The following is a 15,990-nucleotide window of genomic DNA, read 5'->3' on the forward strand; positions in this document are numbered from 1 at the left end:
CGACACGTTCTGCAACGTCTTTCCCCCCACTGATGTCACAATATCACAATCATCCTTGACACATACAATCTTTCTTTCAGTCCGTATCCCCCTCTCCGTAGTACTACTTGACCATAGGCTAGCTACTTCTCACTCGTGATCACTCACTTGCCTTGTCTCCCTGCTCGTCGAACATTCCTCAAACACACCCGCATGCCTTCCATTCCCGGATTATGGGGATGGAAAAGAACAGTGGTAGCTTTACCTATAGCATGGACAGGTGCTTGGTTAGTCTACTACGGTGAGTCCTCCTCTTCACTACTTTACACATATACCAACAATCTTCTCACATACATACATGACTCTTCCAGTTTTCCTCATCACATATAAAGTATATCATCAACATAGGTTTATGGTTTTACAATTGCCAATTGATACATGGTCAAGAGTGAGTGTGACACTGATGTTATAGCTTATACCGATACGATTCGAAGGAGCCATATAAGGGATAGAAATAAAGAGCTACAGGATACATTGAAAGTTTTACCAGAGGGATATTCTTCTTTGGCTCCTACGGATTTAGAAAAGGAAGCTTTAAAAAGACGGTAAGTTTTCTTTTTCTTCCAATGATCATTCTTCACGTTTGAATCGTCATTCTTCACATTTATAACTTCACCTCTCTTGTCTGTTGTCTCCTGGCGGCTCGGAAGGATACTATTTTTTCATATTGGTAACTCTGCTTCATATCGACTTCTGAGATACGTCTTATCCCATCATCTTTTCAGTGCTGTCTTAGAGGTGAAATCATCTTCTAAAATGTAGTGTTTTGATGGGATGGTATCTCTTAGGTGTTTGTATGGACTACTTGAGAAGCGAAATATGCTTATTCTCAGCTACGCCAGCCTAAGATACGCAGGAAGGTATTGGAACCCATACATCGAATGGCGTGAACAAGGTGCATGGGTCAGTCATCTTCTCCCTCATAGTGTATGTAGCTGATTGGATAGGAATGGGCGTTTTGGAAAGTCGTTCTTTCCACTTTAACTCTCAAATTATTCTATAATGGGTTAGCTTATGAGAACCGACCCGTGGAGTCTAGCTGATAACAAGAGGTGTGCCATTGGAAAGACCTATAAATGATTTGCCTATTGAAAAACCAAACTTTGAGCTTTTGTTCGGTCCATCTGCATCGAAACAGAGTGGGAGGTTGAGTGAGGAGCAGAAAATAGACTTGAGGGATGAGAAAAGGAAGGAGATGTCGGACGTTGAGAAAGGTGACGGGTACGTTAGGAGGACTCGGGAAGGAGGTGAGGATGTGGATGTTACTGATAAACTCACTTTGACTTGGGTATGTCATCTTCATCCAAACCTTCTCATCCCATCTAGCTGCCTTTCATTCGTAATTTGAAGATGTCCTTGCCTTTGTGTTGAACATCAATGTAGGGTCTGTCTGAATAACTCTTGATACAAGACCATGAGTACACATCATTCTTGAGTGGAGCCCAGGTCAATGGAATGGGGTGATGTTGGAATCAAGTGAGAATGTCCTAATGTCCAGCTCGGCCAATCAACCTCTTATGTCACCCTCGACAACCTCACCATCCTGACTGACCCCGCTTTATCTGATCGTACCCTTCCATCCCGTCTAGCCCCCCAACGACTCCGTCCTCCACCATGTTCCTTATCCGATCTCAAGCGGATCGACGTGGTCCTCGTATCTCATAAGTGAATCGGCTGTGCTTCTCTGATCAAGAGCAACGCTGACGTATAGCCATTTTGATCACCTAGATCCTGAGGCAGTCAAAGAACTGGGGGACAGTTGCGAATGGGTAGTACCTATTGGAGTGGGGTCGTTCTTGCGGGAGTTAGGAGTCACCAGGGTTACGGAGCTAGAGTAAGCTATTTGAGCACAACCAAGCTCAGAGCTGATCAAGAGTTGGTGGCAGGAAACACAACATGTTCTTCGACGACCAGGACAGGTTGAAAAGAGATATACTATCACTGCTGTTCCTCTGATGGTAAGCGATGTCTCTCCCCATACTCCCGTTCGTCCCACATCATTCGTCTTTCTCGGTCTGTGTATCTTTGTCTCTGAACGTTGCTATGACTTTCTTCGGTCTGTCAAATACCAGATATCGGAGATGAGCTTTAGAAGGTCCATGTACATGACCTAACACTCAGCACTGGTCCGCCCGTTCGCCCCTAGATACGAACGCCACTCTCTGGGCGGGTTTTCACGTCAAATCTCATTCTTCTTCTCCTAAATCCTTCATCCACCTGGGTGATACCGGCTTCTCTCCCACTTTGTTCACTGCCGTCGGTCGAGTGTTAGGTCCTATAGACCTCGCAGCGATCCCGATCGGATCGTATGAACCCAGATGGCATTTACACTTACAACATACGGATCCGGAAGGAGCTACCAGGATGGTCATGCAGATGGGTGTGAAGAGAGCTGTGGGGGTACATTGGGGAACTTGGTTGATGTCTGATGAGGCGTGTGAGTTGTGGCATCGTAACTCTCATCCCTGTTGCGTGGACATCATCCCGTTGTTCACAATGATGATCACTTGCTGATGTCAGATAATCAACCTCCGATTGATCTTGCTAAAGCTCGTCAATTATTAGGTGTATCAGAAGAAACATTTAGAGTTCTTCCCGTGGGTCAAACCATGGTAGTAGAGTAAGACATAGATCATTCTCATCATCATGACATTAAGTATCATTAGCGATGCGCAGATCAATTCTTGGCTTCTTGGCGTATGCGCAGTATCTATCTGCCTTGTCGTCGACGTCAAAATATCATAGGTATGACGCTCCATGATCATGATCCATGAGATGCCGAGGTTTAAGTAGAGTTCTGACTCTTCAAATCTTACTGTAATTCCTGTGCACCGTCGCACGCGGTCATTCCCCCTGTACGACTAAGTTACTCCCGTTTGATCCCCATGACAAACCATGTATCATGTTGACACCCTCACACCCGGACCATCCTCCTCATTCCCACGACGTACATACGGTGAAACGCGTGCTATGTTCGTACGATACTTGTATGTAATGAGACGGATGGAAAGACAAAGGTTTGTAATAAGGAGAGTAATACTAGACGCGACTGACTTGACGTTTCATCCGTCATACGAGTCTTTCATGTTCCATCTCTCTACTTCCAATGTTCATGTCTCATCTTGTATCAGTCTTGTCGTGTTCCTCTTTACTTTACTGAGTTAGTTGTGTAAGAAAGAGATTTCTCCATTCCTTATTCCATCTTTCTCGTTCTTAGTGTTCTTGGTCTTAGTCTTGGAAGAGAGCAAATTACCGACAAGGCGGTGGTGATTAAAGTGAGACAAGATACTTCCAAGTGAGTCTAGAGAAATCTGGTGACCTTTGAAGTGTCACCCCCTTTCCCCTATCCCCGATATCCCAGACTAGTCAATGTCGCCCGTTGTACGTTGTATCTGACTCGCGTTAAGAGAAACGACTGGACAACCGTCACCAAGATAAATTCTTACTGTACATGGTCCCAAGTTCACCTTGACGACCATCCCATCAACAACCTTGACCATTTCACGCGGCGAGACATTGGCTTCAGCTTGTACCTTCACTTGGATAGCTTCACTTGATAGTCGATACAATTGGTAAAATCCAAAGCTGATATCATAGGATGTCAGTGAAAGTCGATAACGCCGGACCTGTGTTCACACCCGTAGATTTGGGTCACGAGGTCATCATGGGATCGACAGGAAACGAAGAGGGGAAAATACAAATGAAAGAGATGAAGGAGAATGGGGTAAAAGCAGAGAGGATGGACGAAGAGAAGATGGAAAAAGAGAAAGAGAAAGATAGATTGAAGATGCCTCCTCCTACTTTACCCATTCCTGATATTGGGAATGTTGTCGTTCCTACACCGTGAGTCTGCCCTCTGTTTTAACAATCCCTACATTGTTTGTCACTATTATACCTTCTGTCCTCTTCCCCTTCTCTCTCACCCTTAACATAGCACACACACTCTTTATATGGTTCGGATCATGTCCTCGCAATCGCTTGAATGTCGGACGATCGTATGGAGATCTATCCAGTTTGCAGACAGATCGACGAAAAATGCCTCGTGATTTCTCATATATCATCATCATCGTCATCACTCAAATATCCCATTCCAGACTTTGGCTTAGCACTCATACTGTAATATCACAAAGAACAAACATTCATTTCGAGTAATTCTCAATTCCGTAAATATGATGTTTGACGATAGACCAACAATGACACGACTTCCTTCTCTTAAACAACTTTCTGCACATCTTCATACACCTTCTCGACCTTCTTCAGCTGGATCAAATTCAATAGGAAATACAAAACCTATAACACCTCCAAAACTTAACATTTCAACAAACTCGACTTCATTAACACCTACAATGACAAGTTCTTCACCTTTCCTTTCCAGTCCTTCTACAAGGTTGAAATTACCTCCGAGTGCTATGATGAGAACTCTTTCTGCTGAAAGCAGAGCTTCATTACCTTCTCCTACTAAGGCTAGAGGTGATTCATCAGTCGTGACAACCCCTTTATCGGACGTATCTGATGTTTTTGGGAATACCTCTGGTATCAAATCTATCTCTGTGTCTCAAGCTAGTAAAGGAAATGGAGAGGGAGAGGTGGATATGACGAAAACAGGAATAAATGGTGAGAAAGACGAAACGAAGGGAAGAGAAGAAGGAGGAAAGAAAGTAAATCAAGATTATATTAAAGGTTATAAAGATACTCCTAGTTTGGATCAAATAAGACAACATGTCAAAAATGATCATATCAAAGATTCACAAGGAAAGACGGATGGTAAACAATCGTCTGTGGTTGTTTTACCAGAGAAGATGGAGGTTGGAGAGAAAAGTGGTGGGATAGGTGGGTCGATTAATGGACAACACCCATTGGAACATAAATGGTGAGTGTTTTCTCCCTTTCCGTATTGACGTTGAAGATCTTTCTTGTCTTACGATCCGAACCGACTTTCATGTCATATCTTGGTTACTGACTTCCATGTCATACCTTGGTGTCTTACTTTCATGTCATACCTTCAACTCCTACCTTGGTGTCATACCTTCGACTTTGCTCATTTGCCTGCATGTTGAAGATCAAAAGCTCAACATAGCCCGTGACCTACAGCTTTGGAAATTGGACGATAGCGCGTGGAAAAGGAGAGGCATAACTAACCCGAACAGGGTCATATACTACGATTCGAAAACTTATAAACCCGATACTAGCCTCGCCGTTCCCAAGGAGGGGGATACTTTCTTGAACGACTACGAAAAAACCCTTCTGACGGTGGGCAAATTTGAGACTGTCAGTATATATTTTCTTCCTCAGCTCTTCATATCAGTCTAGCTTCTCTCTCTCATTAGCTTCTCTCTCACATTAGCTTCTCCTTCTGACTGAGATCCTCTCCTACCATACTCAAAGACATATCAATCTCCGTCTGATCGTCTGACATGGGTGAAACGAAGGCTAGGACTAAGTTGAGAATTGGTCCCCTAACAGCTGTCGTCACACGGAACATAGCGTCCTCTTCATGATGGACATCTCGAAGGGTCATGCTGACTCACCAGGTGGAGGGATTCTGCAGATATATGAACAATATCAAACTCCCAAACTCTCTCGCCAAAGGGTCAAACTATCATCTGTTCAAACAAGGTATCAGACCCGTGCGTCATCTTCCTTTCCATTCTTCCGACTTACGCTGACTAGATAGATGTGGGAAGATCCGGCCAATGCTGATGTAAGTTGAAACCATGACCATAACCTTCCACTTAATATTTCGTGTTCCAGTCACTTGAAAATACACACCCGGATATGAGCTTGTTGAGCCGCATGAACACAGTATGTTTGACATGCGAAAGACTGACATCCAGGGCGGCAAATGGACTCTCCTTTTAAAACCCGCTTCTCCGCTGTTCGACGTGACATGGTCAAACCTCGTCATGGGTCTTGTCGGAGGTTATCTCGATCCAGATAACGAAGTGTGCGGTATTGTCGCTTCTCCCAAACCCCGTATCAGTCGAATACAAGTCTGGACCAGGAGCAAGGATAAAGTGGAGATTTTGAATGCTCTTGGGAAAAAGGTTTTGGCTAGTATGGAAGCTGATCCGAGGGAATTGGACGGGGTGAGCTTGGAATTTGAGGTGGGTTCTTTGTCTTCTTATATCCCACCTTCTCACCTTCTCACCTTCTCACCTTCTCACCTTCTCACCTTCTCACCTTCTCACCTCCGTCCACTCCATCCTACCGACATTTCACTCAAGTCTTTTCATCCTTCTTGACTTGGTATAACGCTGCGGTTGGAAATACACCTGTACCCTTACATACAAAAAATCTCACCATACTTCTGAATGTGTAGCAGTTGTCTACTTGAACTCGCTGACCAGCAGTACAATCACGCTTCAAGCCAAATTCCACCTAATGTTTTCCTCACGTTCGTCGGCCCCACAACCAGTCAACTACGTCCCGCCCCATTATCCGGTCTTTCTTCCCCTGTCACACCACCTGGCGTACTGTTACCTTCGCCAACTTTCAGACCATCCAATCTAGGTCCAGGAAGGGATTCTCAACAAACGCCACCAGGTCAACTTCAAGTACCTCTGTCAGCTGGACAAGGAGGGACAAAGAGGTTCGGTCCTGGAGCAGCAGCATTCGCTTTCTCAGGACCGATGGGTGGGCGAAGGGCATCGCATGTGCATTGAGAAGATGACATTGCTTGGAGATTGAAAGTCATCGAGAATCACGAATAAACGTCCACAAGTAGAGGTGTTGGGACATGAACCAACGAGGAGGGATTAACGAGAAAAGAGAGAAAGCATGATGATACGAACTGCATGAATTGTACTATATACAAATGTGACATGTATCCACTGCCATGTGCTCAGAATGATCGGGACACGCTTGTCATCGGCAAGTCCTCATAGGCATCCGCTCCCTCTTCCGAAGTCGAATGTTGTTGTCCTTTGAAGGAAAAACAACTCAGTCTTCCAAGAAACGAACGCTTTGGAAGAGGGAGCTCCTCCCAAGGTGCAGCTACCCCGGCTGGTCTGCTGAGAACCAAGTGGGCATATTGGGGCTGACTGGGTGTCCAACTCTTGTCATGAGAAGTATATCCGGTGGGTGTGAAGATCCCACGCTTCATCAACTCCCGTTCTTCGGCAACGCCTTTCACCCAACGTTGGTCATATTGGGATTCTATCCGGTAACACATCTGGACCGCGGTTCCTCCGATATCTTTCTTCAGTGAATACTTTCTGAAAAGATTCCCACTCTGACCATTCTGTATGTGGACCTTGAACACTTTGAATGTCGATGTTCCATTCCGGGAACATTTCTTCTGCCGACTTGCGCAAGAACATGATCATTTCCGTTTGCCAATTGTTGTAAGCTTCTTCAACAATCTCAACGTTATAGGCACCATATTGATCAGAAAGTTGCTCAACTTCCCTGGGGAGACTATGCAGTATTTGTCTTTGCGGCTCACGGAGATTGGAATACATTTCATCATACATCTTGAAGAACTTGACAGCAATTGGTGGTGGATGACCACATTCAGTCTTCACAAGCAAGTTAGTGAAAGGTTTGTAACTGTCCAGCTTCTCATCTGAAGACACCCAATTTCTCCCAGGTTGACTCCACCGATCCAATTTCGCCTTCACTGTCAATTGAACAATGACCGGGTTGGACGGATTGTGGCGAATTAGGCCCATGAAGTGCAGCACATCGATGCAAGTAAGCTCTATGCGTTTGCGAGGAATATAGTCCATTGCGATGACTTCGTCGAGAAACAGGACAGTCCCTTGAAGACTATCATCATTGTCTGACTCGTGGGTTGACACGGAATAGGAATTTGATTGTGTTGTCGACATCAGAAGGAGAATGTTGATTTGCAGATCAAGTTGCTTGCACCCTTTCCCTGATATGTTTGAAAACTACGTGTGAATTCTTCTAGTAAGATACCCCGGCCATCACGGTATTGCCGTTCATGGTACTTATGAAAGGCGGGCCGGCGTGAGCATAACTCCGTTGGCCGTTATATGTGCCACATCGCTCAACGCCGGAAACTCCGTTTCTCAACCACTCCTGGAAAAGCAGAAGTTCCCCCCCGTTGATCTTGACTTTGACTTTGTACCTACTCTGTATACGTCTCTACCAACTCAATCATGGACGCCTACGGTGAGATTTTAGGGTCATAACTCTGCTCGAAAGGTCACTGACTTTTCAGTGCCAGATCTAGACCGAGGGTACGCCAGAAGTCGAGGTCACTCGGACGACGGTTGGTCGCACTAGACTTTCCCACCTTTCCGCGTTCTTTTGCTTCTCCCTAGTCACACTCTCCAGCGCCACAGGAAAATCACTTGGAAGGCCTGCTTGCTTGAGAACCAGTGGTGTCGTGCTAATCAGGACTGACTTGCTCAGGTAGGGAACATCGTTCTCACCGCGATAGAGAAGAATACGACCGTCGTCGACCTCGCGAACATGAGAGGGAACGCAACGGTGGTGGGAGGGACCACGACCGTGATATAGAACGTCATCGACCTCGCGATGATCGTGATAGAGACAGGGGCTATAGACGGGACGATCGTGAGAGGGATCGATATGACCGAGAACGTCATCGTCGTGATGATCCTATCGGTATGGCAGAACCCATGGGAGGTCCGGGAGGTTATCGTGAACGTCGACCACCTCCCAGAGACGAGTTTGCTCAGCCTATGAGGAGTTATTCTCCGCGAAGAGATAATGGGCCGCCGGATGATGGAGGGTATAGAGGTAGAGGTGGGGAGAGAGGTGGCAGAGGTGGCAGAAGACAAAGTCCACCGAGAAGTCCTACACCGCCTGGGACAATAGCGCTCGAGGAGAGGAAGGTGAAACATAGTCTGTGGGACATAAGACCTGTACAATTTGCGGGGATCGGGGCCATGGCTGCCAAGATGACTGGTGAGTGTTGCTCAGTCTTACTTCTTTCAGAGCCTTTCGGACCTTCTTTACGCGTCCTTATCTATTGACCATCCCTCTATCTGCTGTGGGACCTCATGCGCATAGGAATGGTCCATCACATGAGATATCACAGGTATCCTTCTCTGGGGCAAGCGTGGGTGGGGGCGAGTACTCAGCAAGATCCCGAAGGCTGGCGCTAGCTGGAATGACCTTTCAGGGACTGGTCACTACCGAAAGTTGTGAGACTTACCATCAGGCATGTTCACTTACGGTCCCGGTCGCGTCCCTCCTCCTCCAGAGCTCGGCATACCTTCAGCCCTCATAGCCGGCTCTTTCCCTCCTCCAGGTGCAAATGGTCTTCGTCAAGCCAAACGAATCTACGTCGGCGGTATCACCGAATCAATGACAGACGCTTCTCTTCTGGAATTCTTCAATACGACCATGTCCGAGCGTGGTTTCACGCTCGAAATTCCTGGAGATCCTATCGGAGCCGTCCAAGTCAACCATGAAAAAGCTTTCGCCTTCCTTGAGTTCCGTTCGGCTGAAGAGGCTTCTTCTGCCCTCAAATTGGACAATGTCATGTTCGAAGATGTGCCCTTGCGTGTGAAACGACCAAAGGACTATACGGGTTTAGATCCTTTGCAACATACCATGGGTGGAGCACAGGCGATGAGCGATTCTCCGAACAAATTGTTCATTGGTGGTTTGCCGACGTACCTGGACGAGGCCCAGGTCATGGAGTTGTTGAAGAGTTTCGGTGAATTGAGGAGTTTCAATCTGGTCAAAGATCCCGATTCGTCTGAGAATAAAGTGAGTTCTGTGCCCGTTGTATGATCTGCCTGCTCTACCTCCCTCTTTTGACAAGTTTTTCTACCCAACTGTGTCAGTCGTCTTCTCTCCTGATATGGCCTGAGTATGGCATCACTCGAATCGATGCCCAAGACATGCTCCTCCGCTACACCTCATATCACTTCAGAGATCGTTTAGTCCATCCTGCGGGACGTCACTCTACAAGTATCTCACGTTTCAGAACAGGGACAAGCCGACTGTGGGTGGGAACGAGGAATAATTGCCCCCGCTGACTCCCAGGGATTTGCCTTCGCTGAATACACTGATCCCTCCAATACCGACATGGCCATCTCCGGCCTCAACAACTTTTCACTCGGTGATCGTATCCTCGTCGTCCAACGCGCCGCCGTCGGTCGTGCATCAGGAACCACCGACGCCATCCCCGGATCCGAATCTTTCCTAGCTAAATCAGCCATATTCGCACAAGAAAATCAACAATCGGGTCCTACTTCCAGAGTCATGCTCTTGCTCAATATGGTCACCGCCGATGAACTGTACGATGATCAAGAATATCAAGAGATTTTGGAAGATATCACTTCTGAATGCTCTAGATTCGGTGAGATTGAAGGTGTCAGAGTACCGAGACCCGTACCGAAGAGTAAGAAATGGGAACCGAGCGAATCGGCTGTGGTGACTCAGGAAAGGGCAAGAAGGGCGGATTTGGCAGCTGGTGTAGGGAGGGTGTTTGTGATGTATAAAGATTTGGCTAGTACGGAAAAGGCTATGAACTCTTTGGGTGGAAGACAATTCGGTGGGAGGACAATTGTCGTCGCTAATGTTCCCGAGGTGAGTTTGGTCTTGTCTTGTCTTGTTCCCTCTCCTCTCTTCTCCACCTCTCCTCTGATCTACGACCTCTCTTTTCGTTGTCTCCGAGATGGTGCATACTCTTCCGAGGTAGGCTCACCTGTTTGTGTGAACGTATAACTGTTTTCTCCCCCTCGTCACTGTCGCCCTTTTGACTAATTAATAATTTCATATAACATGCTCAAGCAAGCGGTACACTAACGTAACAGGAAGAATTTCTTGGTCCTGCTCCACCTCCCCCTCCACCACCAGAACAAGATCTCGACGCTGCTGCAGCCGATGCTGTCAAAGATATCATGGCCGACCTCACCAGTTAACCCTATATCCTCTGTTCTCGTCACCCCGTATTCTTTAGTTCATCTTCGTGAGGTCAAAGCAAAAACGAAAGACGGAAGCAGAACAATCAATGCATCTTTATGTCTAATCCTATGTCAAAAGATCATCATCACTCTTTGTCTGTACCCATGTACCCATTGGCAGGAACGTGTACATCAGCAGTGTCAATTTCACCATCTTCAGCTTCTTCCTCTGAGATCAAACGTTCTGCTTCTAAAGCAGCCATACAACCTGATCCGGCAGAAGTAATCGCTTGACGGTATCGTTTATCTTGCACATCACCAGCAGCGAATACACCTTTGACGGAAGTTTGGGCGGTACCGGGTACCACTTGAATATAACCGTCCGCATCGAGTTCGAGTTGATCTTTGACAAGAGCGGTGGCTGGTTCGTGGCCTTTTCGTCAGCGTTGTCCCATTTTACCCTCTCATTACTGTTTCAACGTCACTCCTAATCTTGCGAAAAGGCCTAGAATAGCTTGATATAAGGTGAAATGATGATAGTAGTGAGACTATGACGAAGGTGGATAGGAAAAAGAGCGTGGGGACGAAAGAACTAACCGATAGCATAGAATAAACCGTTGACTTGAAGATCTCGATTTTCACCAGTTTTGGTGTCTTTAAGGACGAGTGCCTGGAGCAAATCTCCGTCACCTTTGCATTCCGTAGCAACGGTCTGTCAACGTCAGTGATCTATCCAGATCACACATATCGGACGTGGTTTGCCAGTCAGATCATGAAGAATCAACCAAACGTCTCATCTCGCTTCACAGTTTTTACCTGGGTGAGACATAACGACGTCAAGTGTGTGGTGTGTGGATACGAGGAAAGATGAACAGAGGCGAAATGGTTGGCTAGAGGGAGGACAGACAAGTTGGGGAAATCGGACAAACTCACATTCCACAATACTGTAACTTTGGGATGAGAAATAAGACGTTTGGCCATGATTTTACTAGCTCGAAGTTCCTCTCGACGAACGAGTACGTAAACGTGAGAACCATATTTTGTCAAATCTGAGCATGAGCGACTTTGTTCTCACATACTCTGTGAAACTCATCCTTCTTCATGACAGACTCTCCTTCCTTATTATAGCTTTGGCACAAGGGATAGCCTTGAAAATCCTTCTTCCTCTTGTTGGGCGTGACCCACGAAAGCAAGAAAGACCATAGGAAGATCCCCTCTGGGCGGAGGAAATAGAGTTTGTTTCGAGAGGATATGTATGAATTGGATCAAAGGGGTGAAAAGTGAACAACTTACATGTCGCTTCTTCAGCAGCGGAATCGCCTCCTCCAATCACTGCCAAAGGTTTGTTTCGGAAAATAGGTACAGCACCATCACATACTGCACAAGCGGAGATACCAGATTGCCAATATGTTTCTTCACCAGGAAGGTTGAGTCTTTTTGCAGAAGCACCAGTGGCGATGATGATTCTGACACGTTAGTCTGTCATCTTCATCTCAACCGCACCACAAATGTGCTGATAAAGGGAACAGTCGCTGTGGTCTCTACTTGATATATCGGATGATGTAAAGATGAATTTGACGACTCACGTATCAGCAGTCATGAATTCATCATCTTCCTCTTCTCCCTCTGTCCAATATTTGAATGGTCTCTTGGTGAAATCTACTCGGGCGATAGTTTCAGTGATGATGTTTGTACCGAATCGTTCACTATATGTCAGCTCTCATCTTTGTACTCCGTCCTTTTCTTCTCGTGTCCCCCTCCCCACTAAGGCGTACATGACATCTTACAACTCCTTTATTCCCTATCTTCTACAACAGGACATATGGACGGCGATAGAGGAACGCTGAATTTTAGAGGTGCAAAGATGAGACGACTCCTAGACTGTGTGATAATTGTAGATGAAGTGATAGGGTGTGAAGAGTAACCGATGAAGCCTCACCTTTGAGCCCGGAATTTATCCATCATCTCTGGTCCTCTCACACCATCAGGAAACCCAGGAAAGTTCTCCACCTATCCTGATCAGCTCATCTTTCTCAAAATTGAAATAGAATGACATACGTCGGTAGTAGTTGTCAATTGACCACCTGGTGCGAACCTGATTCATCAGCTTGCATCCCTTTGTCTATCTCCCCAAGTCGACCCACCCATTGGCAAGCATACCCTATATGTATCAGCGACATTCTCAACAAGCTATGAATAGATATGACGTACCTCATACAGAACAGGTTCGAGGTTAGCCCTAGCAAGATAGATGGCAGCTGTATGACCAGCAGGTCCTGATCCTATGATGACTACTTTCGAATGCATCTTCTTACTTTTCTCTCCATGCTGTTCGGGTTCGCGCACTTCCGGACCGATAGGTATAGGTGCCATGTTGACTTTCTTCTTGCTCTGTATTGACTGGATAGGATGCAAGGATGATGTGAATGGGATGGTTTGAGAGGGTTGGTCTTCAAAGGTGGAGTGGGGAAGTGGGACGACGCTCGGTTGTCTGACTTGTTGCGATGGACCTGTATGAATCTTTCTGATAGGTCTCACAGGGATAGTTTGTATGCGTAGTCTTGCGAGGAGTAGGGAACGAGTACGGAGTGACAGTTTGATGTATGTGAAGAAGTGGTAAAGTGGCCAAAAAGGTGTGAGGGATACCAAGTAAGTGGCCAGGTGGAAAGATCGAGAAAGGGCAGAACAAAGTTCGGGAATAAGTTCAAGGAAGGGAAATTGCTTATCAAATCATGGATCGGGTACAGTCGCTCTCACCGACGGACAAAGCCGTATGGTGCATCATACAACGTCACTTATCTATCAGATTACCCCAGGGAGTGCAGAGTAGAATATAAATAAAGTCATCATACTCGAATGCAAGTAAACATGTTGGCTCGCAGCGGGAACCACATCCCAAAAGTCAAAAGACTTAACTAAACTTCCATCGATTGCCACAGTTCTGTTCATCAGGAATACCCCTTCGATTGGGAATGCGGATTGACTCACAGTACATCTACATGGCGTAACCGAGAAGAGAAGTCGTCAGCATTCCAAATACTCTTACGGATCAGAAAAGGACACACGTTACAAATGTCTGTTTCCATCAGCCAATGTCACTACATATTGTGATCCCATCTATGGGAAGGAAAACACTCACTGTCATAGGTTCATCAGCACTGCGAGTTTGCATTTGATAATACGTGCATTTACGCTGTTGACATCGGCCACATTTAAACGCATCCGTCTCCGCCTTTGTTGTCAGCTCGTCCTTTTTTGGGCTGTCGGTAGCTCACTTGTGTTTCGCCCACGGCTTTCGCTTTGAACAGGTTGTCATTGGCAATTTTCTCATTCATCGCTCTGATACTCTCCGACGCCATGTCCTATCATTGTCAGTGACTTTCTCTCCGGAAGTGACAAGCTCCTCACCTCTTTACTCAACGACGCCAACTTTTCCGCTGTCAAATATCCCAACACAATTTCATTTCGCAAACCAGGATTACCCTTGTCTTTCAGATTCAGAAACAAAGAACGCATCTCTGTATTGTCAGCTGACTGACTGTCACGTAGCCTGCAGCTCACTAGCTCGATATTCATTTCCAGATTGAGATTTCTGTTGTTTGAAGACGGCTGCTTCTATGGCTACACTACGTTCTATCAGTATCCGTTTTTCTGCTTGATCAGCTTCTTATAAAAGACAAGGCAGTTACTCACCCGCTGTACTATCTCCTGCCAAAGCATTATATATCATCTCCACACATTTGTCCCGTACAGATTCGTCCCCTCCAGTCTCAGCTTCCGCTTTGAGAGTCCCGGCGACTCCGTCAGACTTTGAATCTCGGGGTGTGGTCCGGGACGAATCAATCGTAGACAAAGGTGGTCGTTTAGGAGGAGACGAGGAAGAAGCTCCAGAGTTCGGTTGCTCGACTTTTGGCTTGATGTCCTTGATTTCAGGTTTTCGATCGGGAGACATGGCTGCCGGGGTGCCATTGGAGGATACTATTGCGGATGTGGAGGCTGTTGTCAACGTGAATACCATCAAGAATATTGTCTACCACGATCACGAAAGAAACATACAACTAGTCCGTACATTCCAAGAAGCTCTTTCCTGCAACGGCTACACGTCGTTCGAATGCAGAAACGACTCGTAGGTAGGAGAAAGATAGGTAAAGGGACCCAGGAACTCACGTTCTGCCTTGACCTTCTTCCCTGCTTCCTCTTTCACCCCATCCCCTTCCTCTCGTTTCCTCTTCCGTTTGTTCTCCTCGATCACCTCTTTCCATTTCTTGACCAGATCCTTAGCAAGATTCGCGACTCCCGGTGAGGGAACGGAACGAAGTTTACCAACTGCAATACCGGCTTTTGATGCCTAATTATCAGTGCGTGCATGATTATAAGTCTTTCCTCCATGATACCTCGGTAGTCATCCTCTTCCGATTTCCTGTGGATGGCGAATCGACCAAAACTTCCGTTACCTCTACAGGACTGGTAAGCAGAGACGATCCGTGATGACGACCACACCAGGAAAGAAAATGAAACAAATCATGTGCTCTTGTGGTCGAAGAATACAAAGCATTATCTCCCTTCTCATGTTTTACGCGTATCCAAATGACTGGATCTTGCCTCCCCCAGAGCGGCCCATACGAGAGGAAGAGGCCACCTAACAAGTCTGGAGGAGATCACATCAGGAAGTTGAGAGGACGAACGAAGTCAACTCACCTTGAGTAACTCCTCCGAGGGGATAACCTCTGCTTGTAATTTCTGTAAGATCCTCACTACGTCCTAACACTTCAGCTCTTTCCTGCCATCCGAGTCACAACTCACCTCCGTTTGATTCTTCCCGCTGGCTTCATTGAGCTCTCCAACAAATCGAGTCAAAGTCGGAGCGTCCATCTTCTTCTGGCCCTGTAGAGGTCCCTAGATAGTTCAGCCCCGTAATGAACGATCACAATCTACTCTTTACTAGTCTTTTGATTCCTGACTTGTCACAGGTTCACAAATGGTTGAATGTTGAAAGTCAAGAGTAGTTCTGAGTCCGAAATCGCGGGGGGGAGTTGTTCGAGGAGGTGTTAGTGGCGGTCGAGCGAATGTGGCACTTTCAACTTTCTTCTGCCACTATGGG

The 15,990-nt window shown here is 46.4% G+C and overlaps 5 protein-coding genes across 5 annotated transcripts; 3 read left to right on the forward strand and 2 right to left on the reverse strand.

The window, feature by feature from the left end:
• Positions 1 to 192: 192 nt before the first annotated feature.
• On the forward strand, positions 193 to 2,705 carry TREMEDRAFT_46031 (uncharacterized protein; the record flags this gene model as incomplete). The annotated part of the gene is made up of 11 exons (XM_007008211.1): positions 193 to 280; positions 452 to 584; positions 873 to 942; positions 987 to 1,045; positions 1,090 to 1,185; positions 1,273 to 1,327; positions 1,538 to 1,704; positions 1,751 to 1,873; positions 1,916 to 1,997; positions 2,161 to 2,476; positions 2,560 to 2,705. The coding sequence occupies 11 exons, from the start codon at positions 193 to 195 to the stop codon at positions 2,661 to 2,663; spliced, it is 1,293 nt and encodes a 430-aa protein (XP_007008273.1). The 3' UTR covers positions 2,664 to 2,705.
• A 1,527-nt stretch (positions 2,706 to 4,232) lies between these two features.
• Positions 4,233 to 6,966, forward strand: TREMEDRAFT_70424 (uncharacterized protein; the record flags this gene model as incomplete). The annotated part of the gene is made up of 7 exons (XM_007008260.1): positions 4,233 to 4,653; positions 4,720 to 4,909; positions 5,187 to 5,307; positions 5,571 to 5,666; positions 5,874 to 6,231; positions 6,556 to 6,601; positions 6,885 to 6,966. The coding sequence occupies 7 exons, from the start codon at positions 4,233 to 4,235 to the stop codon at positions 6,964 to 6,966; spliced, it is 1,314 nt and encodes a 437-aa protein (XP_007008322.1).
• Positions 6,967 to 8,130: 1,164 nt separating this feature from the next.
• Positions 8,131 to 11,037, forward strand: TREMEDRAFT_41238 (uncharacterized protein). The gene is made up of 6 exons (XM_007008203.1): positions 8,131 to 8,175; positions 8,225 to 8,275; positions 8,419 to 8,937; positions 9,194 to 9,747; positions 10,027 to 10,572; positions 10,800 to 11,037. Exons 1-6 carry the CDS (start codon positions 8,163 to 8,165, stop codon positions 10,905 to 10,907), a joined length of 1,791 nt encoding a protein of 596 aa, XP_007008265.1. The 5' UTR covers positions 8,131 to 8,162; the 3' UTR covers positions 10,908 to 11,037.
• Positions 10,063 to 13,543, reverse strand: TREMEDRAFT_72528 (uncharacterized protein). Its single transcript, XM_007008261.1, has 10 exons — positions 13,101 to 13,543; positions 13,034 to 13,050; positions 12,948 to 12,984; positions 12,829 to 12,899; positions 12,476 to 12,595; positions 12,183 to 12,355; positions 11,823 to 11,938; positions 11,487 to 11,601; positions 10,798 to 11,322; positions 10,063 to 10,570 (listed from the first exon to the last, which is right to left on the reverse strand). Exons 1-9 carry the CDS (start codon positions 13,260 to 13,262, stop codon positions 11,036 to 11,038), a joined length of 1,098 nt encoding a protein of 365 aa, XP_007008323.1. The 5' UTR covers positions 13,263 to 13,543; the 3' UTR covers positions 10,063 to 10,570; positions 10,798 to 11,035.
• A 257-nt stretch (positions 13,544 to 13,800) lies between these two features.
• TREMEDRAFT_72529 (uncharacterized protein) lies at positions 13,801 to 15,869 on the reverse strand (the record flags this gene model as incomplete). The annotated part of the gene is made up of 9 exons (XM_007008262.1): positions 15,693 to 15,869; positions 15,588 to 15,650; positions 15,057 to 15,237; positions 14,583 to 14,885; positions 14,451 to 14,522; positions 14,298 to 14,407; positions 14,165 to 14,251; positions 14,029 to 14,121; positions 13,801 to 13,830 (listed from the first exon to the last, which is right to left on the reverse strand). The coding sequence occupies exons 1-9, from the start codon at positions 15,759 to 15,761 to the stop codon at positions 13,801 to 13,803; spliced, it is 1,008 nt and encodes a 335-aa protein (XP_007008324.1). The 5' UTR covers positions 15,762 to 15,869.
• Positions 15,870 to 15,990: the final 121 nt, after the last annotated feature.

This window comes from Tremella mesenterica (assembly GCF_000271645.1).
Source record: "Tremella mesenterica DSM 1558 unplaced genomic scaffold TREMEscaffold_19, whole genome shotgun sequence".
Taxonomy (NCBI): domain Eukaryota; kingdom Fungi; phylum Basidiomycota; class Tremellomycetes; order Tremellales; family Tremellaceae; genus Tremella; species Tremella mesenterica.

What these genes read in the sequence shown, in the direction of transcription:
- TREMEDRAFT_41238 (XM_007008203.1), top strand. An exon ending in CCGATTCGTCTGAGAATAAA is followed by an intron (nt 9,748 to 10,026) that starts GTGAGTTCTGTG and finishes GCTGACTCCCAG; the next exon opens with GGATTTGCCTTCGCTGAATA. An exon ending in TCGTCGCTAATGTTCCCGAG is followed by an intron (nt 10,573 to 10,799) that starts GTGAGTTTGGTC and finishes CTAACGTAACAG; the next exon opens with GAAGAATTTCTTGGTCCTGC.
- TREMEDRAFT_72528 (XM_007008261.1), bottom strand. Translation starts at nt 13,262, where the DNA reads ATGGCACCTATACCTATCGGTCCGGAAGTGCGCGAACCCGAACAGCAT. An exon ending in GAATTCATGACTGCTGATAC is followed by an intron (nt 12,356 to 12,475) that starts GTGAGTCGTCAA and finishes CTAACGTGTCAG; the next exon opens with AATCATCATCGCCACTGGTG. An exon ending in AAGTTACAGTATTGTGGAAT is followed by an intron (nt 11,602 to 11,822) that starts GTGAGTTTGTCC and finishes TGACGTTGACAG; the next exon opens with ACCGTTGCTACGGAATGCAA.